The 27825-nt window shown below is 37.2% G+C and overlaps 1 protein-coding gene across 2 annotated transcripts in view; it reads left to right on the top strand.

The window, feature by feature from the left end:
* P4ha1 (prolyl 4-hydroxylase subunit alpha 1) overlaps positions 1-26590 on the top strand; it is a 49128-nt gene extending 22538 nt beyond the window's left edge. The window contains exons 6-15 of one of the 2 annotated variants that reach the window (XM_021664167.2): positions 2848-3087; positions 5269-5465; positions 6843-7019; positions 10061-10131; positions 16352-16451; positions 19716-19769; positions 22015-22080; positions 23371-23439; positions 23857-23953; positions 25413-26590. In XM_021664167.2, coding sequence (XP_021519842.1) covers positions 2848-3087; positions 5269-5465; positions 6843-7019; positions 10061-10131; positions 16352-16451; positions 19716-19769; positions 22015-22080; positions 23371-23439; positions 23857-23953; positions 25413-25483 — 1142 coding nt within the window. In that variant the 3' untranslated portion in view covers positions 25484-26590. Of the gene's footprint in view, positions 1-2847; positions 3088-5268; positions 5466-6842; positions 7020-9058; positions 9130-10060; positions 10132-16351; positions 16452-19715; positions 19770-22014; positions 22081-23370; positions 23440-23856; positions 23954-25412 lie in introns of both variants that reach the window. The other variant, XM_021664168.2, reaches the window with a different exon arrangement.
* The last annotated feature ends 1235 nt before the right edge of the window (positions 26591-27825 follow it).

Below are 27825 nucleotides of genomic sequence, written 5' to 3'. Positions count from 1 at the left end.
AAACACCATCTCAAGGGGGGGTTGTATTATTTCTCCCATTTTCTTGCTTATTTGCTCTTGTTCCCTTCATGCACGCTATGGAATAGTCTCATTTTTAGATGCTGTGTTGATATTTTTACTTTTGTTTTTTAAACTAATTCCCAGACAGCCTTCTGTAATAATTTTGACTAGATAATAGGTAGGAGAATCAGAATCACTTTACCAAAGCAGAATAGCCGAAGATTTTCTGCCCTTTATGTAGCATCATGCTTATTCATCAACACTGCCAGAATGCTGGGTCATTTGCAGAATGTTACTGTGCTATCTGCATATACTAATACGTTCTTTTCCTTGCATGGCCCCCAAACACCCAGAGTTCTGCACTGTGAGAGAATTTTAGACATGTGCCGGCAGCAGAGTCATGACGATCAAAATTTAACGTGATTCTTTGGTTTCTGGAATTATATCACATTAAGCTATTGATATCTGCTATTAATATTAAGCTATTACTATTTTATATCTGTCATGGTTTAAATATGTCCCCTGCTAATTCCAGCTATTCAGACTTCATTGTCATGAGTTTGAGACCAGCCTTGATACGTAACAAGTTCCAGACTATACGGCTATTTATATTAAGATTGGTTTTTTTTATTAGTTTGTTGGTTAGTATTAATTTTCAATTTGACCAAAGTAGGATTGCATGGGAGTAGATGGGTCTCTGTGCTTGCCTGGGGTGGATTGTCTTTTTTACAAATTGAAATAGGAAGACCTGCCCATTTTCTCACTAGGATAATGTGTAAGAATAATCAGAATGTTTTGGTTTTTGTCATTTTATGTTTTTTTATTGAAAGTAATTTTTCTGATTACTGTCTTCCCCAAGCTCCTCCCTTACTTCCCCACCTATCCAAATCTACTTCCTTTCTTTTGCCCATTAGAATATAAACAGGCATCTAAAAAGATAAAATAAAATAAAAACAAACAAAAAATAAAGCAAATGGAGAGAGAAGAGCTCTCCCCCTCTCAAAAAAAAAAAAAAAGCACAAGAAACACAGGCTCATTTACACACATATAGAACCCATAAAACAATTGAAAACCATAATAAAAGATCTATAAGGGCTTTTTTTTTTCAGACCAACAAAACAAGTGCTGACAAAGTATTATGAGAGAAAAAACAAACAAACAAACCTCCAAAAATACCATTGTGTTTGTTTGTGTTAGCCATCTCCTACTGGATTTGGGGTCTGCCGTTATGAGTTGGTTGTATGTCCACTGGAGAAAACTCTGAAGTTCTTCCTTTAACCTCCTTTCCTTCCAATAATGAGAAGAGTCTCCCATTCCAGTTGCCTTTGTCCCACCCCCACCTCGCACACCTCCTGGTCATCTATGACTGTTCCTTTTCTCCTTCCTAAGAAGATCATTTCCTCCCTACTGGTCTTGTACTCTGTGCCTCACTTCTTTGGTTAATACTGACTGAAATAGCTTATATCCATATATAATCAAATATGTATCAGATTTGTCTTTTTAGATCTGGATTCCCTCACTCAGGTAATTTTATTTAAGTTTATTTAATTGTTATTTTTTCTAGCTCCGTCCATTTACCTGTAATTTTTTTTAAACAGATGAGTAGTGTACTACATTTTCTTTACCATTCATCTGTTGGTGGACATAGTTTTTCAATTTTTGGATGTTATGAATAGAGCAGTAATGAGCATTGTTGAGCAAGTGTCGCTGTAGTAGAACGTAGAGTCCTTCAGGTATATGCACAGGAGTGGAAATAACACCCAGAAGGCTTAGACAGCAAGAAATAATCAAACTCAGGGCTGAAATAAATAAATAAAGTAGAAACAACAGCAACAACAACAACAAAGCAGTACAAAGAATCAATGAAACAGAGTTGGTTCTTTGAGAAAATCAATAAGACTGGTAAACCTTTAACCAAATTAAAATGAAGATCCAAATTATTAAAATTAGAGATAAAAGGAGGTGATGACATACACAGAATCTTTTAAATGGTTTGCTTTTTCTGCTCTTCATCTTTCTGTTTATCTTTTGCCTCGATTGTTCCTTAAGCATAAGATAGATACTTCATTTTTGTTGTTTTTGAGACCGAAAAAAGATACGATTTCTGCTGTGTATACTTTAATTTAACTGATCTTTCATTTTGGTAACTTCATCTGTTTCATATATACTTGATAAATGAAAACACATATCCAGTAACTTTACACAGATATTAATAATATGTAATGATAATAATATAACATGCTACATGATTTCATCTAAATCTTGGGTTCTTGTTAATTTTTTTTTACATTTGTTTATTTCATGTATGTGTGTGCCATATGGGGGCCATGGCATCCATGTGGAAGTCAGAGGACAATTTGTGGAGTTTGTTCTCTACTTCCACTGTGACTGTTAGGAATGAACTTGCATCCTCAGGCTTGGAGGCTAGTGCTGAGCCCAACACTGGCCTTAGGCTCTTTAGGCACATTCCTGGTGCCTTGTATGTAATCTTTATTATGTTTCATTATTTTGTGTTTTTATAAAATTAGCTAATTTTTGCTCAGCATTTATTTATTTACTTATTTGAGACAGGGTCAGTTGGTGTAGCTCTGACACTCTTGAAACTTGTTATATAGAACAGGCTAGTCTTGAATTCAGAGAATTCACTGCCTGCCTTTACTTCCTGATTGCCGGAATTAAAGGCATGTGCTAACCCAGCCAGCTGATTTTGCTTTTCTTACCACTGTGTTACTACAAAGTTCAAATGAAAGTGAAGTAGCCCTTGGAAAGTTATGTAATCCTAAGTAAATATTATATGAATTAATAATATGAAGATTGGCAATGCTCTGTAATTTTTTTTTTTTTTAGGGGTGAAGCACAAGTCTTTTCTAACAGCTGAAGACTGCTTTGAGTTGGGCAAAGTGGCATATACAGAAGCAGATTATTACCACACAGAACTGTGGATGGAACAAGCACTAATGCAGCTGGAGGAAGGAGAGGTCTCTACCATTGACAAAGTCTCTGTTCTAGATTATTTGAGCTATGCAGTATACCAGCAGGGAGACCTGGATAAGGCACTCTTGCTTACAAAGAAGCTTCTTGAACTAGGTTTGTCATCTGGCCAAATTTTCATTAGTTATACTTGGGGTTCTACCTTATCTCCGTATCTTTTTACTTGTCTGTCCAACCACACAGTCAGCCATGTGCTTCTAATCAGAAGTCTAGCATTCTACCAAACATACTTTGTCTTCTCACTACTTATTCTCAAAGTAAACTAAACAGCAACCAGGTTGGTCACCTAATAGTACTACAGCAGTTGCTGAATTCTCTTCCATTTTTTTTTCCCTCCAGGAATTAAATAACTGAAACTGCCAAGCGACAGTGATGCACTCTTTAAATTTCTGGCATTTGGGAGGCAGAGGCAGGTAGATCTGTGAGCATTCAAGGCTTGCCTGGTCTACTTGTGAGTTCCAGGACACCCAGGACTACACAGTGAGACCCTGTCTCAAAAAATTAAAAAAAAAAGAATAAATAAGAAATGGGATCAACCTAGATGAAAACCTCAGTTGAAAATATTGACTTACTATGTGGCCACACTGTGGCTAACCACTTTCCTTTGAAGAACACTGTTGTTTTGTTGCAGTTCATATTCAAATGTTAGAAAAATGATAGGCAAATTTAAAAAAAATTAGTGTATGAGTATTTACCTGTGTATATGTAGGTGTATCATGTGTGTATAGTGATTGATCACCAAGGCCAGTCAGAAAAGGGTGTAGCATCCCTTGAAAGCATGTGGGTGTTGGGAACTGAACCCTGACTCTTTTCAAGAGCAACAAATGCTCTTAACCACTGAGCCATTTCTTTAACTAAATTCTTTGATTTCTACCTAAGACCTACTATGCTGTGGTCTTTGGATATATATCTCAGAATGTATAAAATAATAAACTCAGGCAGCCTTTGATACATTATGAAGAAAGAACATTTAATAAATTATTTTATGATTAAGATAATAGATGTTAGAAAAATGAGACTCCTCAAAAAGATTATCTCTGAAAATGAACTTTATGATAATTGGTTTATTTCTTAGATGAATGAATCAGTATATTAGTTCAAATAACATTTGTTTTTCTCTTGATTTAAAATTAGACTTTGTATTCAATGTAGAAAATCTATTAATATAGAAAAATAGGAATCAACTATTTTTGTTTTGTTGTAGTATATACGCCTTGTCGATACACATTTACTTTTTTCTCTTACAAAATTAGGCTTTTGTGAGAAGTTTCAGAAGTATTTGAAATACTTCATAAACTGATTAATGCCACAAGTGATACCTCTTAACTTCTCTTGGTTTCTGTTGGTGAGCAGTTGTTTGGATTGGTTTTTCTGTACTAAAGGTAGCTAAAAATTATCAGTAGCAATTTCTGAGGCAGCTAGTGGTTTGACATGTTTGAAAAGTGTATCTTCAGTTTCCTTTTTTTAAGATTTGTTTATTTATACACATGAGCACATGTCTGCGTAACAGAAGAGGGCATCGGATCACATGATAGATGGTTGTGAGTCACCCATGTGGCTTTCTGGGAATTGAACTCAGAACCTCTAGAAGAGTAGACAGTGCTCTTAACCACTGAGCCATCTCTCCATCACTTTTTTTCTTCTTACAAATTTAGAGCTGAAATCTACTCAGCCCTCAGGTATAAATTGGTCTGCATTTTTCTGTGGGAAATATTAGTTATGCAGTAGGTCTGTTTTGTTTTTACCATAGTGATTGCTTTGTAGCCACAAAAGTATCTTTCCCATCACTACTTAAAACACATTGATGAGTAAGACTTCCTAGACAGTGTTTTCCTGTGTAGCCCTGGCTGTCCTGGAACTCGCTCTATAGACCAGGCTGGCCTTTGAACTCAGAAATTCCCTGCCTCTGCCTCCCCAGAGCTGGGACTAAAGGCATGTGCCCCCATACCTAGCTGAGTAAGATTTATTGTGTCATTTGACATCAGACTGAACATTGTTCTGGGGTTGATTAGTAAAGTTCTCAAAGCAGAAATAGTAACTGCTGCCTAAAGATACAGACCAGAGTTGTTTCTATACAAAGTGACTGCATGTCCTGATTGAATGGACAGTACTATTTACATCTTGTTCGGTTTCTAATAATTTCTGTTAGTGCCTCCTTTCTCAAAAGCATCTTAATTAGGACAATAAACTTAATATAAACTGTGTTTATATTACTGTTTTCTGATGATTGAATAACTGTAAACTTACCTGTGTACACACTTTATTTCTCTCTAATAGATCCTGAACATCAGAGAGCTAATGGTAACTTAATATATTTTGAGTATATAATGAGTAAAGAAAAAGATGACAATAAGTCTGCTTCAGGTGACCAATCTGATCAGAAAACTACACCAAAGAAAAAAGGGATTGCTGTGGATTACCTGCCAGAGAGACAGAAGTACGAAATGCTGTGCCGTGGGGAGGGTATCAAAATGGTAAAGTGGAAAAAGTCAATTTGTATGTGTGTGTATTTGTGTGTGAATGTATGTTTGTACATAGTACTTGAGAGATTCAGAGTTTTCCTTTTTATATTGAAGTCTGTGATAAGATCAGAATCCCTACACAAAATAATAGTATGCTGCATTGCCCAACTATGGATGAAAATGTATCACTGTGCATGTGTTACACATTATTTCCCCAAACTAACTGATTATGAAACATTCTTTAAAACTCCTTTGGTGCAGAAATACTTTGTTATTGAGTTTTTAGAGTAAGTATTTCTAAATGTAAACTCTTGAAAAAAATGTTTAATTTTCTTTCTGTTTTGGCATTGAAGAGTATTGACAGCCTTATCGCTAGCTGCAGATATGCTCATTGCATCATTGTGGACAGGTTCACGAACTCCTAAGCAACAAGTGTTTGCTTTCATTTTGGGCACTAATAAGCAATGAAAGAATAAGAAGACTGTATTAGATTCCTTAAAGTTTTTTATTCATGTCATTTCAAAGACTGTACTATGTGTGTTAGGCAAATGCCCAAGATAGCTTTAAAGCGGGGAAAGCTTTATTTTGGCTCACAGATTTCAGGTCAACAATCCATTCCCTTCACTTTGGGCCGTGGCAAGGCCAGAGTATTTTGGAAATAGTATGAGATGAGCAGAACTACTTGCCCATGGCAGTTCAGAAGCAAAGAGCAATAGGAATGGGACTCCCAGCAACCTTCTAGGCTCACCCCAGTGACTTTTCATTAAGCTCTATTTCCTAAAAGATGTACCACATACCAATGATGCCACAGGTTAGAGACTAAGCTGAGAATTCAGGAGCAATCTAGATGCAAACTTTAACAAATAACATGTGTTTTTTTTTTTTAAAGATAAAAACTTACATTATGATATTTACAAACTTATAGAAGCTACATAATAATTTCAAATATCTAGTTAGTTTTCATCTTTCCAATGGTGAACTGTATCTGTCTGTTTTGGAAACAGGATCTCCTATATCACAGATTATTGGCTTGAAACTCATCGTATTCATTATGAAATTTTGATCTTCTGGTCCTTCTGTTTATTTGAGGCATCCCTTGTCCTCAGAAATTATTCTTTTTGGTGCTGGAGATTGAACCCAGTGCCTTTTATATGGCAGGTAACCACTGTGCCAACAAGTTCACCCCCAAACCCTAAGATTCATTAATAGGATTTTGAAGATCCTAAATGCTTGGTTTAATGGAGAGCATTTACAGGACATCAATGCTTTGTGTGCTGTGCCAGAGGTCATCTGTGTTTGTATGTGCAAACATAACTATTGTTCCTAACTCATATAGGAGTAGACACTAAGGTATTATTCTAATATACCTATTGTTTTCTTTATATTTAGACTCCTCGGAGACAAAAAAAGCTGTTTTGCCGCTACCATGATGGAAACCGGAATCCTAAGTTTATTCTGGCTCCAGCCAAACAGGAGGATGAGTGGGACAAGCCTCGTATTATTCGTTTCCATGATATTATTTCCGATGCAGAAATTGAAACTGTCAAAGATTTAGCAAAGCCAAGGGTAAATTTTTTTTCTTCTGAGTTTACTGAATGTGAATATACTCTTTTCTTTGCAAGGTGAAAGGAAGGATAACAAAGGTGGCCATATCTTGAGATGGTTTTAAGTGTTATTGCCTTAACATAGTGGTGTTAACTTAGAGTTTACACTAGTTATCTCCGTTTGTTATCAAAACAAGTAACATTCTGTGGCTGGGCTTTAAACAGTGAGTAATGAAAACCGTAGATTTGTGTTCACACACAAGAAATTTGTGGTTTACTGTCTTACTAGAAGACCTTTCTACATATTTTGTACCTCTTAGTACCACTCAAAACTCAACTTTATTTTATCTGAATGACTACTCCAAGTATTGTAATTTCCCATTAGACACATTAGAAGTAGAAAAATTTAATTAGGTATAGATATCTTGCTAATTTTAGTTTATAGTTTCCTAATTTTAGTTTATTTTTTCTAATTATTATTTTTAATTTCTTTTATGAATATGGGTGTTTTGTTTGACCATGTGTCTGTGTACTCTGTACATGCAGTGCCCATGGAGGCAAGAGGGGGTCAGATCCTTAGAACTGGAATTACGGATTGTTGTGTTTGCCGTGTGGGTGCAGGGAATCTAACCCCAGTCCTCTGCAAGAGCCAGTGCGCTGAACTGCCAAGCCATTTCACCAGCCCTCTTAATCTATACTAATAAGAAAAATATTTGAATGTGAATTACACCTAATTCTGCACTTGTAGTGTTTGGCATAGAAACTTGTCTTTTGTGTGAGAGTGTGAAGACTGCCTCTCTGTTTTTTTCTATCATCTTGTTCTTTAAAAGTGTGTCTTATTAATGATAAAATGTGAACTTTTATAGAGATTATTAAATAAATTCTGATTATTTTTTTCTCTTGTAATATGTAGGGTTTGATACAATTCTATAAAGGTCTAGGTAGTGAATGTTTTTGAGGGCCTTGTTGGCTGTGGTTGGTCTCTGTCGCAGCCTCTCAACTCTGCCATCGGTGTAAAAGTAGCTAAAGGAAGCGTGTAAATAAATGAGGTTGTATAGTACAAGCAAGATTTTATTTCAAAAAGCCAGTGGCAGCTTATTTGGCTGGTAGGTTTGCTGGGCAAGTATTGAAATTTTTAAAGTTTTATTATTTTTCCAAATTAACACCTTTTTTAAAATCACATTTAATGTGATTCCTGTGGGTGCTGTCCAGCGACATCCCTGCAGACCTGCTGCCAAACAGATCACCTCTTAAGATTATTCCATATTTTCTCATTCTCTTTTGAATTCCTGATTAAGTCCTTTATGTGTAGTCAAACCCAGTTTACCAGTACTTCTCAGGAGAATATTTGTTAAGAATTCACTTTTGAGATAGAAGGAACTCAAAGGAGTAACTTCAAAGGAAAGTTTTTAGTTGAGATTATTTTTGATCAGTAAATTTAGTGGCAACAAGTTAATTTTTTGTTTTTCAGAATCAACCTCTCATTTAAAAAAAAATTCTGATTATCTTAGCTGTCAACCTTTTTCTTAATACTAGCTATAGTCCTTTTACCTACCTAGATGCAGAAAGGCTATTTCATTGCATATATTATTGAGTGCATATTATCTCTTGAAAAGAGAAAAGAATGACCTTAAACTAAATTTTAGAACTTTGTAATCATGTTTGTCTCTGGAATTAGGATCTGAGTTTTAGAGTAGATGATTAATTACAAATAGCCATTCTTGTAACTAAGTTGCACTTTGCAGTTTAGAAATTTTTCTTGTTATCAGCATTCTGTAACTTTTGAAAAAATTTAATTTCTAGCCTTTTCTGTTTGTGTGGCCTCTATTCATGCAGTACAAAAGCAAGTAAAATAATTTTGAAGAAACAAACAAAAACCTAAAAAACTAACTGGCTTTTCAAGGCTCAGCACAAGGTGATTGGAAGGGTATCGAGTTTTTTTCTATTCACCCTCTTTTGCTTAAAGAAGAAAGAAAAGAAAAACCCAGTGCTCTGGCTGGTTAGGTAAACGTAATTCATTTTTTGTCTTGTAATGCATATGTTTGATGGTTGGCTTCACAGCTGAGGCGAGCCACCATTTCAAACCCAGTAACAGGAGCCTTGGAGACGGTACATTACAGAATTAGCAAAAGGTAAGATTGGATGCTGCATATTTTTCCTCCTAATGAGTGTTTTAAACATCTGACAAGAATTCTTAGCATTTACAGAAGCAGATCATTTCCAGGCTCCAGATCAGTGGCCGCCTTACACTAAGAATAGGGCATCGATGCATGCTTTGTGTTTCACAGGCTTTCCTTTTGACTAGATGTTGTGTTTTTAATCTCTGATTGGCCTCATGTTTCAGGAATTAAGTGCTTTGTATTTTAAAATCAGGTATTAAACAGCCTGGTCCTTTTCTTTTTCCCTCTATTGTGAGAGTGGGAAATAAAGAAAAAGAAACAGTGGGTTAATATGGGCTGGAGTGCTGCAGAGCCTCACACCCTCCTTTGTGGTGATTTTCACTTTCGTTTTTTTTTTTTTTTTACCATTAATCTGTCATCATTATGGAGTAAGCTCTTTTTACTGGAGTTTCATTTAAAGAAAAAGTCACTGGCCCAAAAGTTGGCTGTGGAAAGAGCAGTTTTGCTTCTGAGCTCAGCCTTCTAAATGACTTATGTTTGTTGACCTGGATGATACAGAGACTGAAAAACAGATTCGTCATGATGAAAGTTTTAAAATGATGTACTAATTTGGAATACTTTTAAAACTTTGAAGAACATTAAACTTCTAGACTTGGGAGAGCTCCTGTGAAACTCACTGATGCAGATTGTTGGCATACAGCCTCAGAGAATTTTGGTTTTAAAAAAGTGAAAGGACAATAAATGCATTTGCGATCAAATTCTGTCAACTGTTTTTTTCTCCTGAAGTGGCTACTCTTGCCACCTTTCTGATTCGAACCATTACCCACCATGCAGACCAATTTGAATCCTTCCAATCACCTGTGGCTTGGCAAAACAAAGTGAATAAAGCCCAAAGGCCTGCTGGAGTGTAAGCCCTTGTCCTTTCTCTTTTTCCTTTTTGTAGCTGAGCCGAGCTACAGTACATGACCCTGAGACGGGGAAATTGACCACAGCACAGTACAGAGTATCTAAGAGGTAAGGGACCAATGGGCAGAACTTGAGGCCTATTTGGAGTTTGTTTCTTGAGAAGTTTAACAAAATATATGGTATAGTTTTGAAGACCCAGATCTCAGGTGAAGGTTTTGGTGTCTGTGCTTGATTTTCATGATGGATCATGAGTCAGACACAGGCAGTGACAGGTATTTCCAGTCATTGATAAATAAGCATAGTGTGCTGTGGAGGCTCTGGCGGTGCTAACTGATAATGTGCAGTGAGGCCCAAGCCAAACTCTGTCATGAACCCAGGCCTTCATCTGTGGGTCACTAATTGGTCTAGATAAAGAAATGCCTTAAAGGACAAAGAAACTTCTACAAGTCAGTTTCAAATTCTTGCTTTTATCAACCTCTAGAAGTACCCATGGTGCAGCTTAGCTGTGTAAATCAGAGCTAAGGGCCAAGTGAGGTTAGCACAACATTGACTCCGTCGACTCACTTATGTGATTCAGGTTCCTCAGATCAAAAAATGAAAACAAATGTCATTGCACCAAATTCTGTTTTATTCTAACACTAATTAATGTTGTTTGACAGGTGTGCAACTGTTACAGAATTAAATACAAACTCTGCCCATCTTGTTAAAAACATTTAAATACACTTGATAGTAATTGCTTAGTCAATTGCTTAGATTAATGCATACTAATAGCAGTTGACATAACTCAGTTTGAGGTTACTATTTTTAAAAATTGTTCTAAAGCTTTTTGATTAGTATGTGCCTGACTGTGGCAATGTACATGCCACAGTGGGCATGCAGAAGTCAGAGGCTCTCTGTGTTTATGATTCAGTTCTCTCCATCTACCTTGTTGTGCCATGGTCTTTCTTGTTATGTCTGTCAGGCCTTTTACTCAGGACTAGCTGGACCCTGAGCTTCCAGGTAATTGAGCCTCCTGTACCATTCTTTGGCTCTTGTGCCAATAAGTATAGGGGAAGAAAAGAGTGGTTTGTTAGTTTGTTTTCTAGGATGCTCATGATTGAGGCCTCTCTACCCTCTCTAAAAAGATAGATAACCAAGAGAAAAGTGCACAAATTTATTTAATATAGGTTTTCAGAAATAAAGACCCAAAGAAACAAAACTGTATTCTGATAGAGAAGATGGTGATGTGGTCTAACAGCCATAAACTATTAGAGGGATGTCAGCTGGCCTGCTTCTTCAGACACTTGGCATTTCTGTGTCTCACACTGGGTGAGAGTGGAAGTCCTGAACCTTATCAGAGCTGCGGGTAAATTAAAGATCTGATTAATAGAGCTAATCATTGGAGCCCTTATCCTTAAGGAACATTAACAGCAATGATTTAAAGAAACTAATTTGGGTGAATATGTTCTAAAAGTGAATTACAGTGCTTCTGCAAACTGTAATTAATCTTAATTTCAGGTTAAGCCTAAGCTGATTTTCCATTCTGTTACTGAATCTTAATCATATCTATAAAAATGACCTTCTGCCAGGTATGGCTATGCACACTTGTAACTCTAGCACTGAGGAGGCTGAGATCAGGGAATCTCAGTTTGAGTTTGAAATCAGCCTGGTGTACATAGTGGAGCCCTATCTCAAACAAAACATCACCCATAAAGCCATTTCCGTATTTCAGAGATGTGCATGGATTTGACATGTTATTGTTATAAAGCTAATAAGTATTTTAAGTTATCCTGTTCTGTATACTTCTAGGAAGCATTAAAATTCTTTTTCAAAGGAGAAACGGGAGGGAGAAATGATGCAGTTCTATTATAATGTTAAAAAAATTTAACTTTTATGAATGAAGAATTTTGCATTACATTTTTGAAAGCGTTCTTATATAAAAGAGACCTGAAGGAATACCCAGCTAAATACATCATTGAACCACTTTTGGGAAAATTCTGTTGAAAATGATCCACAAATGTTTGTTTTCTTAAAGCTAAGTACTTTCAAACATCTCAGTATTCTAGTTTTATAACCCTGAAAAGTAGCTTTATTGGGTTCTTGAGAAAGACACAGTCATACTTGATGTTATGCATCCTATGTGGCAACAGAAGGCTTGCAGCTAGTAGCATTCAGTGCCTGAGAATAATTTTGGCCAGTCTTGGCAAAGAATGGTGTGTTTTAAAACAAACTAATGAAAAATGAATTTTATATTTCAATGACTTTAGTACTTAGTTTTAAAGAAACTTATATCACAATAGAATATGCTTTGAGAGACAGGCCTTACCTATTAAAAGCTTCCCACTGGAACTATTGAGGGTATTTTAACAACTAAAGTATTAGAGGAAGAATTTCATCTATGGATAGATAGGTAGATACAAATGCTTATTATTACTAGTAGTAAGTTTTCTTTATGGTGCCAGCTATTGAGCTGATGGCCTTGTGTGCTGGGCAAGTGCCCTACCCTGTGCTGTGTTTTGGGCTACCTCTTTTACTTTAGAGACAGGGTCTTACCAAGATACTGATGCAGTTTGCTTTGAACTTTTTCTGTTCAAATTTTCTGCCTCAGCCTCCCTAATACTTGGGACTGCCCTAGTGCAGGCCTGAGCCATTGGACAAAGTTATGAAAACCTGAATTTTGAACTTCATATTAAGTTTTGAAGTAATAAATAAACCAACATTTTTTCTTATACGTTATAAGAAAAATGTTTCATAGAAAAAAAATGTGTATATGTTCTGATGTCAGTTAATGTAATAATCCCTTTTGCTCTAGCAACATCTGATTTTGTAACATTCCAAAAAGAAATTTAATCTGTATTTTAAAACATTTCTATGTGATTATATCATTTTCTGTAGAAGGAGAAAATATTCCAACAAATGGAATTTTCTTGGGTAAAGCATATATGGAAGTTTGCTGCTGTTTAAAACAAAAGTTTAGGCTTGCTGTGGTAGTGGGTACCTGTAGTCTCTCTATGTAGTCCGGGCTGTCCTGAAACTCACTGTGTAAAGCAGACTAGCTTCCAAACTCACAGAGATCCACTTGGTTCTGTCTCCTGAGCACTGAGATTAAAGGTGTGTATTACCACCCTGGCCAGAATGGCGTAATTTTGAATGATTTAAAATTGTTTAAAACTACTTTACTAGATAACAACACTGCCCTCTAATGGGTTCAACAGTGGTTTTCAAAGGCAAAGATTCAAAGTAGACAGTTGTATAATATTGTTGCTTAATTACCCTTACAAGACTAGTTCTTAGTCTACCCAATTAGTCTTTGCTAATCATCAAGCACTTAAAAGGAGAAATATTAGAAATTGGAAATGTTACTCTTAGGAACTAGAACTTTAAGCCCAGCATTATCATTTGCCTTTACAAAGGAAAAATATATTGGTTTTTGTATCAGCTAATTGTGACATGTTAGTTTTCACATCTGTCGTGGTAGGAGTTGTGACAGTTGAGATTGTTTTACTGACATCTTCCTGTGGAGGTTTGTAACTGTCTCCAAAATGTCCCCAGCTTAGCCCACTTTCCTTCTACAGTCCTTGAGAGGGTATTGCTTCTTCCTCAACCAACTTCCCCATAGTGTTTTAAGATTATATGTTTGAAGAAAAGTCAAGAGTATTTAAAATAGAGGAATCTTGCTTTAAAAAGTAGAAAAACTAGTTTGAGGTATAAAACCTGTCATGAATCCAAAAGGAAGATATTTGGCATGGAAGTACTTTAAATACCTTAAATGGAAGATACAGTGCATATAGAATTACTAGAGTGTATAGATGGAGGCAGAAGGATTGGTAGTTTAGTTCATAGTGAGTTTAAGGCCAGCCTAGGCCACATAAGATCCTGTCTCAAAACAAAAAATGAACAGGCATTTTAAAGTTTGTGGCTGTGGGAGAAGTGAAAGTAGAGGCTGGCTTATGTCTTTGAGTAATCTCATGTTAGAGTAAGCACAGGCTCACCATTCAAAGCTGACGTCATGGGATTTTATTAGAACATATCTGCCTTACTTTGTGACTAATATAAATAAAAAAAACTAGGGGTTAGGCATATTCCCCTCTCTTAAAATATTTGCCCTACATTTCATCCTCAGCACTGCAAAATGAAGTACAATAAAAAGGAAAAGTGATGTAGGATTATGTTTTTTTCTGGACAGTTAGGTTTTTAGCAAGATTAATGTTAAAACACTGGACTGTAGAATCAAAGCTTAATGAGAAGTGGGGGAAGAAAATGTCGATGGATTGGACAAAAGCAAAACAAAGGATATATTTGAATTTGGTGTTCCATTTTGTTAAGTTCTGAGGTTTAACGTAGGCCTTACATTGGAGGAACCTTTTACCGTGAAGGTACAGCTTCTAAGTCATAAAATCAACTCCTTTATTTTTATGTTTAAAACATTTTTAAATTTTATCTTTATATGTGTGGGTATTTTTGCCTATATGTATGTCTGTGCATAAATGTCTGGTGCTAGCAGAGGCCAGGAGAAGGCATCAGGTACCCTGTAACTGGAGTTACAGACAGTTGTGGGAACCAAATCTGGGTCCTCTGAAGGAGCAGTCGGTGCTTTTAACTGATAAACCATCTCTCCAACTTGTTTTTTGTTGTTGTTGTTGTTGTTTGTTTGTTTGTTTGTTTTTAAATCAAGTTACTTATTTACTTCACACTGAATTGCAGCTTCCCCTCTCTCCTCTCCTCCCAGTCCCTTCCCTCTTACCTCTCCTCATGACTTCACACTACCCCCTTCTTCCTTCCTAGCAATCTACCCTATCCAGCCTTGTTTTTACATTTTTAATTTTTGCCAGTTTTGTTTTTTTCAGACAGGGTTTTCTTCTGTAGTTCCAGGTGGCTTTCCTAGGACCAAAAGCATCAACTTTAGCCACAGCTGTCCAATTCACTTTTCTGAAGTGTGCATATCAGTTGCTTTAAGTCCTTTCAGTAGTTGTGCAATTATCATTTAGTTCCAGACATTTTTATATAGTAACATTTACTAAACATGATTTTTCATGTGTAGTGGGCACACATATGTATTCATGTGGAGACCAAAGATTGATGTCGAGAGTCTTTCTCTTTCTCTGTGTTGTATTGTTTTGTTTTGTTTTGAATCTGAAGATCTCTTGCTGAATTAGAAGTCTAGTTTGGCTACCTAGCCATCTTATCCTATGATACTGTTTCTGTTTTTTGAAGACTGGACTTCTGTTTCTTGAAGTTCTTCATCCATTGAACCATTTCCCCAGACTCCTAAAACGCTTTCCACACACACCTCATTCATATATCTCATGAATGGAGTTGCTTATTACCCCCAACACACTATATCCTCCCCTGGCAACTAGTAATTGCTTTCTATATTGATTTGCTTATTCTGCATATTTCACATAAATGAAGTCATATCATGAGGCCCTTTTTATCTAGTCCCTTTCTCTTAACATGTTCTTTTTTTTATTTATTAAGCATACAGTGTTCTGCCTGCATGTATGCCTACATATCAGAACAGGACACCAGATCACATTATAGATGGTTGTGAGCTACCATGTGGTTGCTGGGACTTGAACTCAGGATCTTTGGAAGAGCAGCCAGTGCCCTTAACTTCTGAGTCATGTCTTCTGCCCACTTAACATAATCTCAAGATTCTATGTTATAGCATGTATCTGTGTTTTATTCCTTTTATGGCACAATATCCATGGTTATAGATATATCACATTTTAATGAGTCTGTTTATAAATTGGTAGGCATTAAGGTTGTTACTTTTTGGCTATTAATATTGCTATGAATACTTCTGTATTTTGTGATTCAATTTTTCTTGAGTATCTAAATAGAAATGGAGTTGCTGGTGATATTGTAAGCATGTTTAACATTTAGAGGAAGTGCTAAACAGTTTTCTACAATGGCTGCACCATTTGCCAGCAATGTGTCTATAAAATAATACATGAGTTTGCATGAGCAGTCTTAATGAAGTATTTCACAGAAACATAAGATGTCAGTTTCTTTACTCTTAACTGCAGAATGTGACATCATTAAAAAACTATGTTAGTAAAAGTCTCATTGGACAAACAGACCAGGCTAAAGTTTTTGCTACCCTGGCTGGGTGTGGTAGTACACACTAGTTGTCTTGGCACTTGGGAGATTGAAGCAAGGGAAGCTGGAGATAAAGGCCATCCTGAACCACACAGTGAAACTCTAGCTTAACACAGGACTTGTTTAGCATGCACAATGTCCTGGATGGATTTGATCTCTATAACACTTTGTGTTACTTTGAAAGTGGTGGGTATTGGGTTTTATCTAATGATGCAGTAGCCATAAAACTAATATTTTCTTGTCCTAGTGCTTGGCTGTCTGGCTATGAAGACCCTGTGGTGTCTCGAATTAATATGAGAATACAAGATCTCACAGGACTGGATGTTTCAACAGCAGAGGAATTACAGGTAAGCAAACACAGTGTCTTAAGTTATTCTCGCTTCTCCACAAGGCTCTTCCTTTTAGATTTCCTGGTACTAAACAGTATAATAAAATACAATATACTGTTATACAGTATAATATAATATACTGTATAATAACCTGAAGACTGTAGATGACCCTGTAAGCCAAAGTATGCAAAGAGTGTAATCAGCTGTAGAAATTAAAAATGAAAGATACATATTACTAAAGTTAATATTAAATATACTCTTAACTTTTAAAATTTCAAATTATGTATGTCTTTATTTTAGTATGTGCATATATATGCTGTGGATCCTCAATAAAGAACTCAGGTTATCAGGCTTGGAAGCATGTGCCTTTACCTACCAAGCTGCCCCACTAGTCCCTAATTTTTCTCGTTAATTTCTAGATTCAGTATCACCTTGACAAGAAACCATTCATACCCTGAGTATTCTCTTTCCCAGGCCTCTGACAACTACTAGCTATTTTGTGCTTCTGTGAATGTATTTACTTATTCTGGATGATGTGTATGTATGTGTGTTATTTAATATGTGGCTTTTTTGTCGGATTTCTTTCACTAAGCATTATGTTGCCAAGGATTATTTAGTGAGGAATGTATCCCTACTTCATTTTTTTTTAATGGAATAATCCCTTTTGTGCAGTCACCTTTTATCTGTGTGCTCATTTAGTTGGTAGATATCTGGGTTACTTCTGTTTTTTTTTTTGTTTTTTTTGTTTTTTTTTTTTTTTGTAACACCAAACATGAGAAATTTCCATGAGTGTTTTGTGAGTGTGTATACAAATCAGAGTGGACTCATGCAGTGGCCCTGCACTTAGCATTTGAAGAGCTTTCAAGCTATTTTCCAAAGTGGGGATAGCAGCAACACATGGAATTCCCAGTTCTTCACCTCCTTGACTATACTTTCCTTTCTCAGCATGAGTGCAGATGCATGGTGAGCTTGAACTCCTGTTTCATGGGTTCATTGCATGTTCCTGATGATCAATGATCTGGACATCTTGTTAATTTGTGGGATTTATATATTCTACATACTAGTCCCTTATTGGATAAACCAGTGGTGTCCATTAATACAGTTTTATTTATATGTGTGGTTCAGGTATTTGCACACCTCGAGGAAGTCAGAAGAAGGTGTTGTGTATCCTGCTCTATCACTCTCTGCCTTATTCCCTTGAGACAGGGTCTCAGTGAGCCCCAGTGATCCTCCTATCCTCGCTACAAACCCCTTCTCCCTCCCCAGTGCTGAGATTACAGGTGTGCACAGCTGTGCCCTACTTCTGAAAACATGGAACCAGCTCTGAACCCCAGAATTTTTTGCTTAAAGGTGCAAGTTGCTTGTCACTTTCTATTGCTTGTGCCTTTAGGTGTGTTAAGAAACTGTAACCTACTCCACAGTCAACACTTGGATTTTCTTTAGTAGAAATAGCTTCTGTTCTCTTTCCCAGTGTGCTAGGAACTAAGCCTCAGCTTTCAAACATGTGATGGCACATTCTACTTGTGGCCCCAAAAAATTCTATTATCACTTTCAAGTCTTAGATCCATTTTGGATGAAGCTTTACATGTGGTATTGTGAGGTGGGATCCAATTTCATTATTTACAAGTGGATGTCAGTTGTCCCAGTACCATTTGTTGAAATGACTCTTTTATTTTTTTATTTTATTGAATTGTTGTGACAATTTAAGACATTAGAAATATGGAGAACTAAATGTTGTACTTTTTGTTTTAAAAAAATTGTTTGAATGATACTTTTCCTTGTGACAATTTTAGAGTGGGCATGCTTTTTATTTATGACTTGTACTTATGGTTTGCATTTTCTTCTTTGTGCTTTCAGTACTATAAAATTTGATTTTTTTTTCCCTCTAGGACATTCTCCTTTTCGTTAATCTGTCATCATGAAGTTCCCTACACTGCTTGCCTAGAGTCTTTTACTTTCTAAGAGTAAACACATTCTCTGTGTTAGCTTTTCTATACCTGCATGCTCACAGACTAGAGTTTCATTTCCATCACTCATGTCTGCGCTGTACTGTCAACTCTATAGATTGTCACATAGCTCTATCACTGGAGATAAGGACAGGCCTTTCTGTATGATCCTGATGGAGATGGCTTTTACTAGTAAGTTGTTGAATGAACACCTAGGAGCATACTATGTGTTCATGCTGTTGCAGGTAATATACCACAGCAGCTGAGCTGACAGTTAACCGTGGCACCGAGGTTTGTGTACCCTGCTTGGCAGGATGGCCTGTGTGTGAGTTGCTTGCCTTGTCATTTATTCTGTGGTAAGCTGCTTCCTTGGTATCTATCTGATTATTTTATGTTGGTTTTTCAAGACAGGTTTCTCTGTGAGCTCTGGCTGTCCTGGACTCAATCTGTAGACCAGACTATCCTCAACTCACAAAGATCCGCCTGCCTCTGCCTCCCAAGAGTGCTGGGACTAAAGGCATGCACAACCACCACCTGTCTTAATCATTTTGTTGTCTTTTTCTTTCCTAATCTGGTTTATCCTTTTACAACCTTGTACAGAATTGTTTCATTTCTTTTTCATAGATGATCCAGTTGTTTCTATAACATAACAGAATACACAGTATAATAATTTACAGATGGCTTGTACTTTGCCATGGTGGTGCTCTTAATAGTCGTCTGTTTTGTAAGCATTTTATTCTGTGATAGAGGATAGGGGTGAAAGAAAACACCGTTTTTATATTGTGTTGCAAGTTACAGCTGTGATGTGGACTTAGATCAAATGCTTCCATTACCTCTTCTGCCCCTTTGCTGGGGGCATCCTGGTAACCGTCTAAAGTTAACCTACAGCAGAAATGATTACATTGGTGTGGATTTTTCCCTCTAACCTTACATAATAAAAGATGGCTAGTGGCTAGCTTGCACTGTCTTTTCTTCCAGAGGATCCAGGCTCAGTTTGCAGCACCCACACCCCTGTAATTCCATTTTCAGAGGCCCTGATAATGCCCTTCTTGCCTCCACAGGTTGCAGTACTGTAATACATGTAAAATCATGAAGGCTCACACACACATACATAGAAAATAAAATATTTTTAAAAGTTTACCTAACTATATAAGAGGTCAAAATGGGGGCTCTTAAGAATTTTTTAAGTACTAATCTTGTGTTTTTGTTTGTTTTGTTTTTCCTTTTTGATACTAGGGATTGAAATCAAGTCCTCAACCGTGCTATGGAAACTCTGAGCCCTTGAGTAGTAATATTAATAGTTCTTATTTATCCTTTTTTTCTTTCTTTCCTTCAGGTAGCAAATTATGGAGTTGGAGGACAATATGAACCTCATTTTGACTTTGCAAGGGTAAGTGAAAGTGTAACTAAGTCCACTTAAGTTTAATTACTTCTTGTTTAAAGAAAAAAAAGTTCATGACACTTAGTTTAAGACAAGCAGGCTTTTTTGGGGGAGAGGGAAGGGTGTAACTGTAATGAGGTTTTTTGGTGAGAGTAAGCTTAACTTCAGGTACAGAAGGCAGCAATGGGAAGTTATGGGGCAGTGTGTAGAGATTACTGAGCAGTAATGGGCTGCAGCAGGGATAGGAGCAGTGTGCACTACCCAGGGGGTGCTGAAAAATGAGCAGCCCAATGAGAGATCAGATATGGAGGGGAGAGATGAGCATGCAAAGCTCACAAGTCAGGGCTGGCAGAGGAGAGAGCTCAGAGGAACTTGAGAGGGGTTGGTCAGGAAAAGTGTCTTTGTTGATTCTATCTGAGTATAAAAACCTATTCCCTGACTGACAGGAGATCCTGAGAATCCTTCTCAGCAGAAAACAGCAACAAAAACCTCTTAAAAAACCAGGGGTGGTGACTCACTCCTTTAATCCCAGCACACAGGGAGGCAGAGTCAGGTGGATCTCTGAGTTCAAGGCCAGCCTCTCTAGAAAGAGAATCCAGGACAGCCAAGTTTATACAGAGAAACCCTGTCTTGGAAAAACAAACAAACAAACAAACAAAAAAGAACTAAAATAAAATAAAGACATTTAATTAAGACCTTTAGTTGAGTGCATTGATGAGCCTGGAAGAATGAAAATGTTATTCCCCGCAGACGCACTGAACCCTGAACAGTTGGCAGTTAAGGATGAGACAGCACTACTGTTGGCACCTAGAGCGCTGGGTCACCTACTCAGAGAGGACTGCCATAAACCTCTAGCCAGATTCCACTGTCAGCCTGTCAGCGAAGACAGTAGTGTAAAACACTTGCTTTGAGATGGCAGCTGTGCTCTGGGAGTTTTAAAACATAGACCTGGCATTATAAGAAAGATTAAAGTTGCTCAGTTTAGTAATGTTCCTAAGTATGGTAGAAGCAAACTTTATTCTCCCTGCAGATTTAAAAAATAAAAAATAAATAATCAGTGCCTAAAGTACAGCGGAAAAGACTGCAGCAACCAGCAGACAGACACATATCCTGAATTGCTTGTATACTGTATATGTGGTCCTTAAAAAATAAAGGGTGACAAAATGATGATGTTGGCATATTTGAAAAATAAGCAAAAGGAAGTTTTAAATAGGAAAGAAATGTAAACATTTAAAATGGAAAGGATATAGGGGTTTTTTTGTTTTGGTTTGGTTTTGTTTTTTAAAGATGAGAGACAACAGAACTGAATTGGACAATAGACATGAAACAGTTACAAGAACACATTTGAAAATGAAAGACAAGAAGCTGAGAGAACATGAGAAAACTCCATTATCACTGAAGCTTCTTAAACTATACGTATATATATTATACTATACTTATATATATTCTTATATATATTGAGTTTGTGTGACTCCACAAACTCAACCTCTCAGCACTCTTGAGGGGAGAAACAGTCTGTCCTTGAACAGCTCTTTACTGGCTTAATCACAGATCCCAATGTTCTTTTTCTATGGAACCCTGCAAAACTACACTTTTGTCTCTATTCTTAATTTCTGATACTGAAACGTGTCAGGGTTTTTGATGTCATGTTAAAGCCCCATTACAAAATTGAAACTTATTATTTTAGCTTTGGAGGTTAGTCGTTGATTCCATGGAAGCAGCAAATAGGTATATGGGGCACTTCCATGTATCTCCCTCATGCCCCATCCCCCAGGGCTGATGTCTTCTGTAACTGTAGCACAGTACCAAAATCAGGAGTGCACCATTGCTGCATTCACAACACATTATTTCAGCCCTTCTGCTTTTTTCTTCTTATGGCTCTGCACTTCTGGTACTTGTGACTTTATGTAAATCCTGTTGCAGTCAAGGCACATCACTATGTCACAAAGCTCCCTTGTTGCGTTACTACACACACCCTTCTCTTATCCTTAATTTCTGCTAACACCAATACACAGGAGAAGAACACACTATTAATTCATTCAGAAAACAGATCTAGAATTTGTTTTCTCCAATTGTTTTTGGCAAAAGTATCCAGTGTGGGGGCTGACTGAAGCACTTGAGGCTGGTGTGAACATTGCACACTGGCAGACACAAGCAGCCATTTGAGGTGTGTTCCTTCACTTACTACTACTGTGCCCCTGGAGTATTCACAGTACGGAGTTTAATACCATTACATTCACTGCTTTGTCCACAGAAAGATGAGCCGGATGCTTTTAGAGAGCTTGGGACAGGAAATAGAATTGCTACATGGCTGTTTTATGTAAGTAAATGTTTGCTTTGCAATTTGATTGTATGAATCACTTGTTTGGGCATGTTTTATGAAGTTGGTTTAAGTGGACTCCTATTTAACATTCTAAAGTTTTTCTTATACAAGCTCCTGCAAGGGAGACAGGGTCTGCAATCATCAGGCTTCATAGTGAGTTCAAAGCCAGCCTGGGTCTCAAAATAGAGAAATAGCTGGGACTTCATGGTTTATTTACCATGCAGAAGGCATGGGGTTTCGTGTTTGCCATCCTAGTACTTGGGCAGCAGAAGGATCAAGGTCAGCCTTGGGTATATAGTGGGTTTGAGGCCAGCATTGTATAACTGTAGCACAGTACATATGAGACCATGTCTCAAATGTGTGGGGGGCGCATTTAAAAATTATTGCCAGGCAGTGGTGGCACACACCTTTAATCCAGCAGAGGCAGGTGGATCTCTGAGTTCAAGTACATAAAGAAACCCTTTCTCAAAAACAAAAACAGACAAAAAAATTGTTGATAGTCCCAGAACTTGGAGAGATTATATTTTAGAATATGGACTGTTTACATCTGCATGTTACATATGCACACATTATAAACGTGTAGCTTTATAGTTTTTTCACAGACTGAACATATCCAATAATTAGCATTGAGACCAAGACATCACACAACAGTAGCAATTATTATCATGGTTAAACAGCAAAAATGCATTTGTTATAATTTTTGTGTATGATGGATTAAACTCAGGGCCTAAAATATGCTAAGCATACACTCTTGCCTACGTGCCCAACTTCAAAATTAATATCTGTTCCACTTTTCTGTTCCATGACAAATCACCACAAAACTGATTTTTTTTTTTGACTGATTTTTTTTTGGGGGGGGCATAGGGGTTGAGGGAGAAACAGCTTGTCAAATCTGAGGTCTCATGCATATGCTGAATGGCTTTGAATAGTAGTGAAATAAACTATGTAAACAAGTATTTACTGAGTACCAACTAGTAAGGTGTTATTTTATACACTGAATATTGTCAGCAAGTAAGACATGAGAATTCCTGCCTTCTGGAGAGGATATTCAACTACAGGAAAATGCTTATGTATACACATTTTAGGACATTTCTTTTATAATGTCCAGTTCTAGGTTTATCTCCCTTCTAGCACTACTACTTGGGTGCATGCATCTAAACTACATAGCATGTTAAAAAACAAACAAACCAGATATAAAGTCCAGCCATAAGCATGTCTTCAATGTCCATTCAGCATCAACTACTCACAATGCTGTCTCAATTTTTTCTACCCTTCTTTTTCTTGTAGATGAGTGATGTGTCTGCTGGAGGCGCCACTGTTTTCCCTGAAGTAGGAGCCAGTGTTTGGCCCAAAAAAGTAAGAATGGTTTGTTGTGGGACATGGGTATGCTGGGTCTTTTTTTTTTTTTTTTTTCTTTCCCTGAACTAGAACTGCACCCATAGTTTGTGGCCCAAGCAATGAGTTATATTTTCAAACTACATTCACCTCTCAGTAAAAGTTGGGTCAGGAACAAGGGTGATACTGAGTTCTAATTTCCAAGATTTTATTTTTGTATGATTCCCTTCTTCATGTTGCTAGACTGTTCTCTGAAATACCGTTTCATCTTTATGGTATTAACTTCCATATGATAAAAAAAAAAAACATTTTAAAGCGATAGGCTCACAGAATTAGAGAACAACATATGCCTCTGTATAAGGAACAGGAAAATGTAAGTACTGTGAAAAGTAAAAACCTGGCGTTTTATTTGGTGGTAACGTGGATTGTTCTCCACAGGGTACTGCTGTCTTCTGGTATAATCTGTTTGCCAGTGGAGAAGGAGATTACAGTACACGGCATGCAGCCTGTCCCGTGCTAGTTGGAAACAAATGGGGTAAATAGTTCCTGTATTCTCTGAAAAACGACTTATTTCACTTTGAAACTATTATAGCCTGCACCTTAAAATAAAGTGCTTTTTTCCCATGGACCTGCCAATATGGATTCACGTTGTAATGGATTCAGCCAAGCCTTCTCTAGTCTAAATGTAAATTTGTGTCCCATAGATTAGCATTTTGGTGAGCTTGTTTTTGAGGGTAGGTGCTCCTTTTTCAAGAAACATTAATTGAAAAGTTACTGTTTCCCTTTGAAAGGTTACAATGTGAGACCATGTGCTAACAGATAAGTCAGACTAATGCAGACTAATGACCAAGATGGAAGAGGAGAGGGTGATTTTGTCTAAGTTGGTGGAGCCTTAGCTAAATTAAGCCTTAGCTTAATTTTTGTTTCCTCAGCACACAAAAGTTACTTTTTTAGGCATGTTAAGTGCCAGAATAAATTCGGTCTAAGGAACCTGGCTTTAGTACAGAATTTAAGAGGCCTTCCTCTCAGACAATGCAGGTATAGGACTGGTTGAGAAAGAAACGAGTTTAATATATATTAACCCTCTATATGCAGTTCAGCATGTCAGTGGCCACATTTCAGATGATTACAGTCTATATGTGTTCTCACATAACCAATGTAAGGAGGCCTGTTCATGAAGGTCTTACAATACCCTCTGTGATTATGTTGCTTATGAAACATTGGACCACAGTGAGGAAGAAAACAGCTTTAAAGGCTCTTCTCCATTGCGTGAGTGGACAAGAGGTCTAGCTTTAAACAGCAATAGCAAAAGGTTTTGGTTCAAAGAAGAAAAATTGGCCAATTGATTAATAAAGATTAGGTACCAGGGAGATGATGATAATGAGTGTAGGACCCTATTTCAGATATTTTGTACAAGTCAGTGGCATTTACTTACTCTATATACCAGAAATAGTGTAGAAAATTAATTTGGGGGAGGAGATCCTTTTTAAAAGGACATAGTGGTACATAACTTTAATTCCAGCACTTGGGAGTCAGAGGCAGGCAGATCTCTGAGGTGGAGGATAACCCGGGTTATAGAGTGAATTCCAGGACAGCCATGGCTACACAGAGAAACCTTGTCTTGACAAACAAAACATTTTGGAACTTAGCCAGCTTATGAATGTGTGAGCAACAGGGTCAGAGAACCCTCTTCCCAAGAGGAGTTGTGTTTGTTTGCTTTCCCATCTTTGGGTTTTGGAGGTAGCATTTGGAAGCAGGTGAAAGTGATCTGCTCCGTCCATGCTATATGTTGGTGCCACTCATAGCTCATTTTAAACCTCATTAGATGTATGTACATGAAATCTGTTGTTTCCAACATTGTCAAGTTTATGCAGCATCTACCTTTATCTGGTTTTTAGTTTTAAGCTTTTAATCTGTGTTGAAATTGTCATAAACAAGCTTTTATATTACAAGAAAATTTGTTTTTTTTTTTTTTTTTTTTTTCCCTCTCACAGTATCCAACAAATGGCTCCATGAACGTGGACAAGAATTCCGAAGGCCATGCACCCTGTCAGAACTGGAATGACAGACAGGCTCCCTGCTCCTGTTGTCCTCTAATGCGCCAGGCACAATTGTGGATCATAACTTTGAGAAGTTTACAGGTCACTAACACTCCACGATTAACTCAGTCATGAACCTCATCCCATGTTTTGTCTGCGGACAATCACTTTATGGATTTTTTTTTTTTAATTAACACTCAGTCATCACATTATGTAAAACTTTACAGTTCAGTTGTTATCACAGGATACAGACATTTAAAATGAGGAGTCCTATATCTGTTTTTGGTTATTAATTTTTTTTTTAATGAGCATCCAGTTGAAGACATGACATCTCAGTAGGGTGGGCCAGGCAAGGCTGTGTACTGGCATGCAGATGCCTGTACACCTGTTCTTCCCTTGCTGTACTTTTTGGATTGCTGAGTACTAGTAAGAAACTAGGACCTTAGTCTGGGTCCTTGGGTTTTGCCCCTTCATCTGTTATTCCACATTCATATTATTATTTAAAGAAACTGTATTTGGTTTGAAAAAATTACTTTGTTCAAAAGTCCTGCAGAAATGGCCTTTACAACTAAAATGCTCAGACTTAGACATTTTCTCAAGTGACTGTTGTGTCCAGAGACTGCTGTTCCAAGTGACAGTGCCCTGCCTTGTATTCCAGCTGCAGCAGGCCGTGATGCTGGCATTCTGATGAAATACTGTGCCTTAGGAGACTGGGAGTTAGGAAATGTACAGGTCCTTATAATGACGGAGTTGATTTTTAAAAAGAAATGTTTTATAAAAAGCCAAAATGTTTGGATTTTTTCCATTCTGAAATGTGTTATAACAATGACCTATTTATGATCTTAAATCTTTTTTTTTTTAAAAAAAGTCTCTGTGTGGTATTTCTCATGTTTAAATCCAAATGTAAAATACAGTGCTGCTTGCAGTTAATACTAATTTACTCCTTTACAGGGCTGAGATTTAATATTCGTGGTTAAACATTTAGTTAATCAAAACATGTTTCTTTGTATAGCTTGCCTGGCCTGCTCCAAACTCTTGAGACACTAACAGAAAGTGAACTTTTCTTCAAAGATGGTCATACTTTGGTTATGAGTCATTAAAATAATGATACTTACAGTTTCTCCTATTTAAAAGCAGAGTTGTCTTGAGGCTGTGCACTTGGTGTGTATAAAAGAATTCTTCATTCATAATTCTCTGGGAAAGTATCTATTAAAACGAACTCTGTCCATCACAGGGATTTTAGCAAAAAATATTAAAAATTAAATTCAGCACTTTAAACTGATTTTGCAGCCAAAAATAATCCAGCCTAGACATAGTGGCCCATATATTTGGTCCCAGCAGTTAAGAGACAGAAGAATCTCTGAGTGCAAAGATTACTTACTGTTCTAGATCCACCAGGACTACATAGAGGGGTCCTGTCTCATAGATCAAACAGAGGACAGGGCCTAAGTGCCGCCTCTGTGTCTGTCAGGAGCAGCTCTTGTGGACTGTGGCTGCCCTGATGGCAGGGGGAAGGAAGGCGGAGTGCAGGATGCACTGGGGAGAACAACTTCTTTTAGGCTGCTGGTCTTTTAGGCTGGTAGTGTAGCTCAGATAGAGCAAAGGCGTGAGCCCTTGGGTTTCATTCCTACTCCCAAACCCTCACGCTCTTAACTTAGCAGAAACATATATTGCAAGTAAAATGGGGATTTCAAGGCTAGAAAATAGTTTTGTCACAATATGTTAGCAAATAGATTATAAATGAGATTATAAATGAGAAAGGGGGAAGGTTGTTGAAACCATCAATGCCTATAAACATGTGAGAGACACATTCAACCTCTAGTAAGGTCAGCATTGTTAACACAGGGTTCCTATCAAGGTAATCAAGTGTGCTGGCTAGGCTGTATGAAACTGTTACTACATAAATATTCTAGCCAAAAAGAAAGTCCAATGCACTCTCAACATGGATGAACCTGAAAGAAACAAGTGAAATAAGCCACAAAGATACTCTTGTCATTCCACTTACATGAGACTCCTAGAGTAATCAAATGCAAAGGACGAGAATGATGGTTTCCTAGGGTGGAGAAGAGACACTTGGGGGGTTAGTGTTGCACCACAACATAATCTACTTAAAGTGGTCTAAATATACTCCTTGGATTTTAGATTTATTTCGTATGTATGAATGTGAGGTTGGTTCCCTCAGATCAGAAGTGGCCATTGGATACCCTGGAACCAGTTATGACTGGTTGTTAAGCATCATAGGGGATGGAATTTGAACTCTAGTTCTCTGCCAGAATAGGAAGTGCTCCAAACTTGAGCCTCCTAGCAGTGGACGGACACAAGACTTAAGGCCACTTTTGAGCAAGCAGGACCTAGAGTGGTGGGAGGG

Source organism: Meriones unguiculatus, chromosome 16 (genome assembly GCF_030254825.1).
Source record: "Meriones unguiculatus strain TT.TT164.6M chromosome 16, Bangor_MerUng_6.1, whole genome shotgun sequence".
Taxonomy (NCBI): Eukaryota; Metazoa; Chordata; class Mammalia; order Rodentia; family Muridae; genus Meriones; species Meriones unguiculatus.
This window is presented reverse-complemented; position numbering and strand designations above follow the sequence as displayed.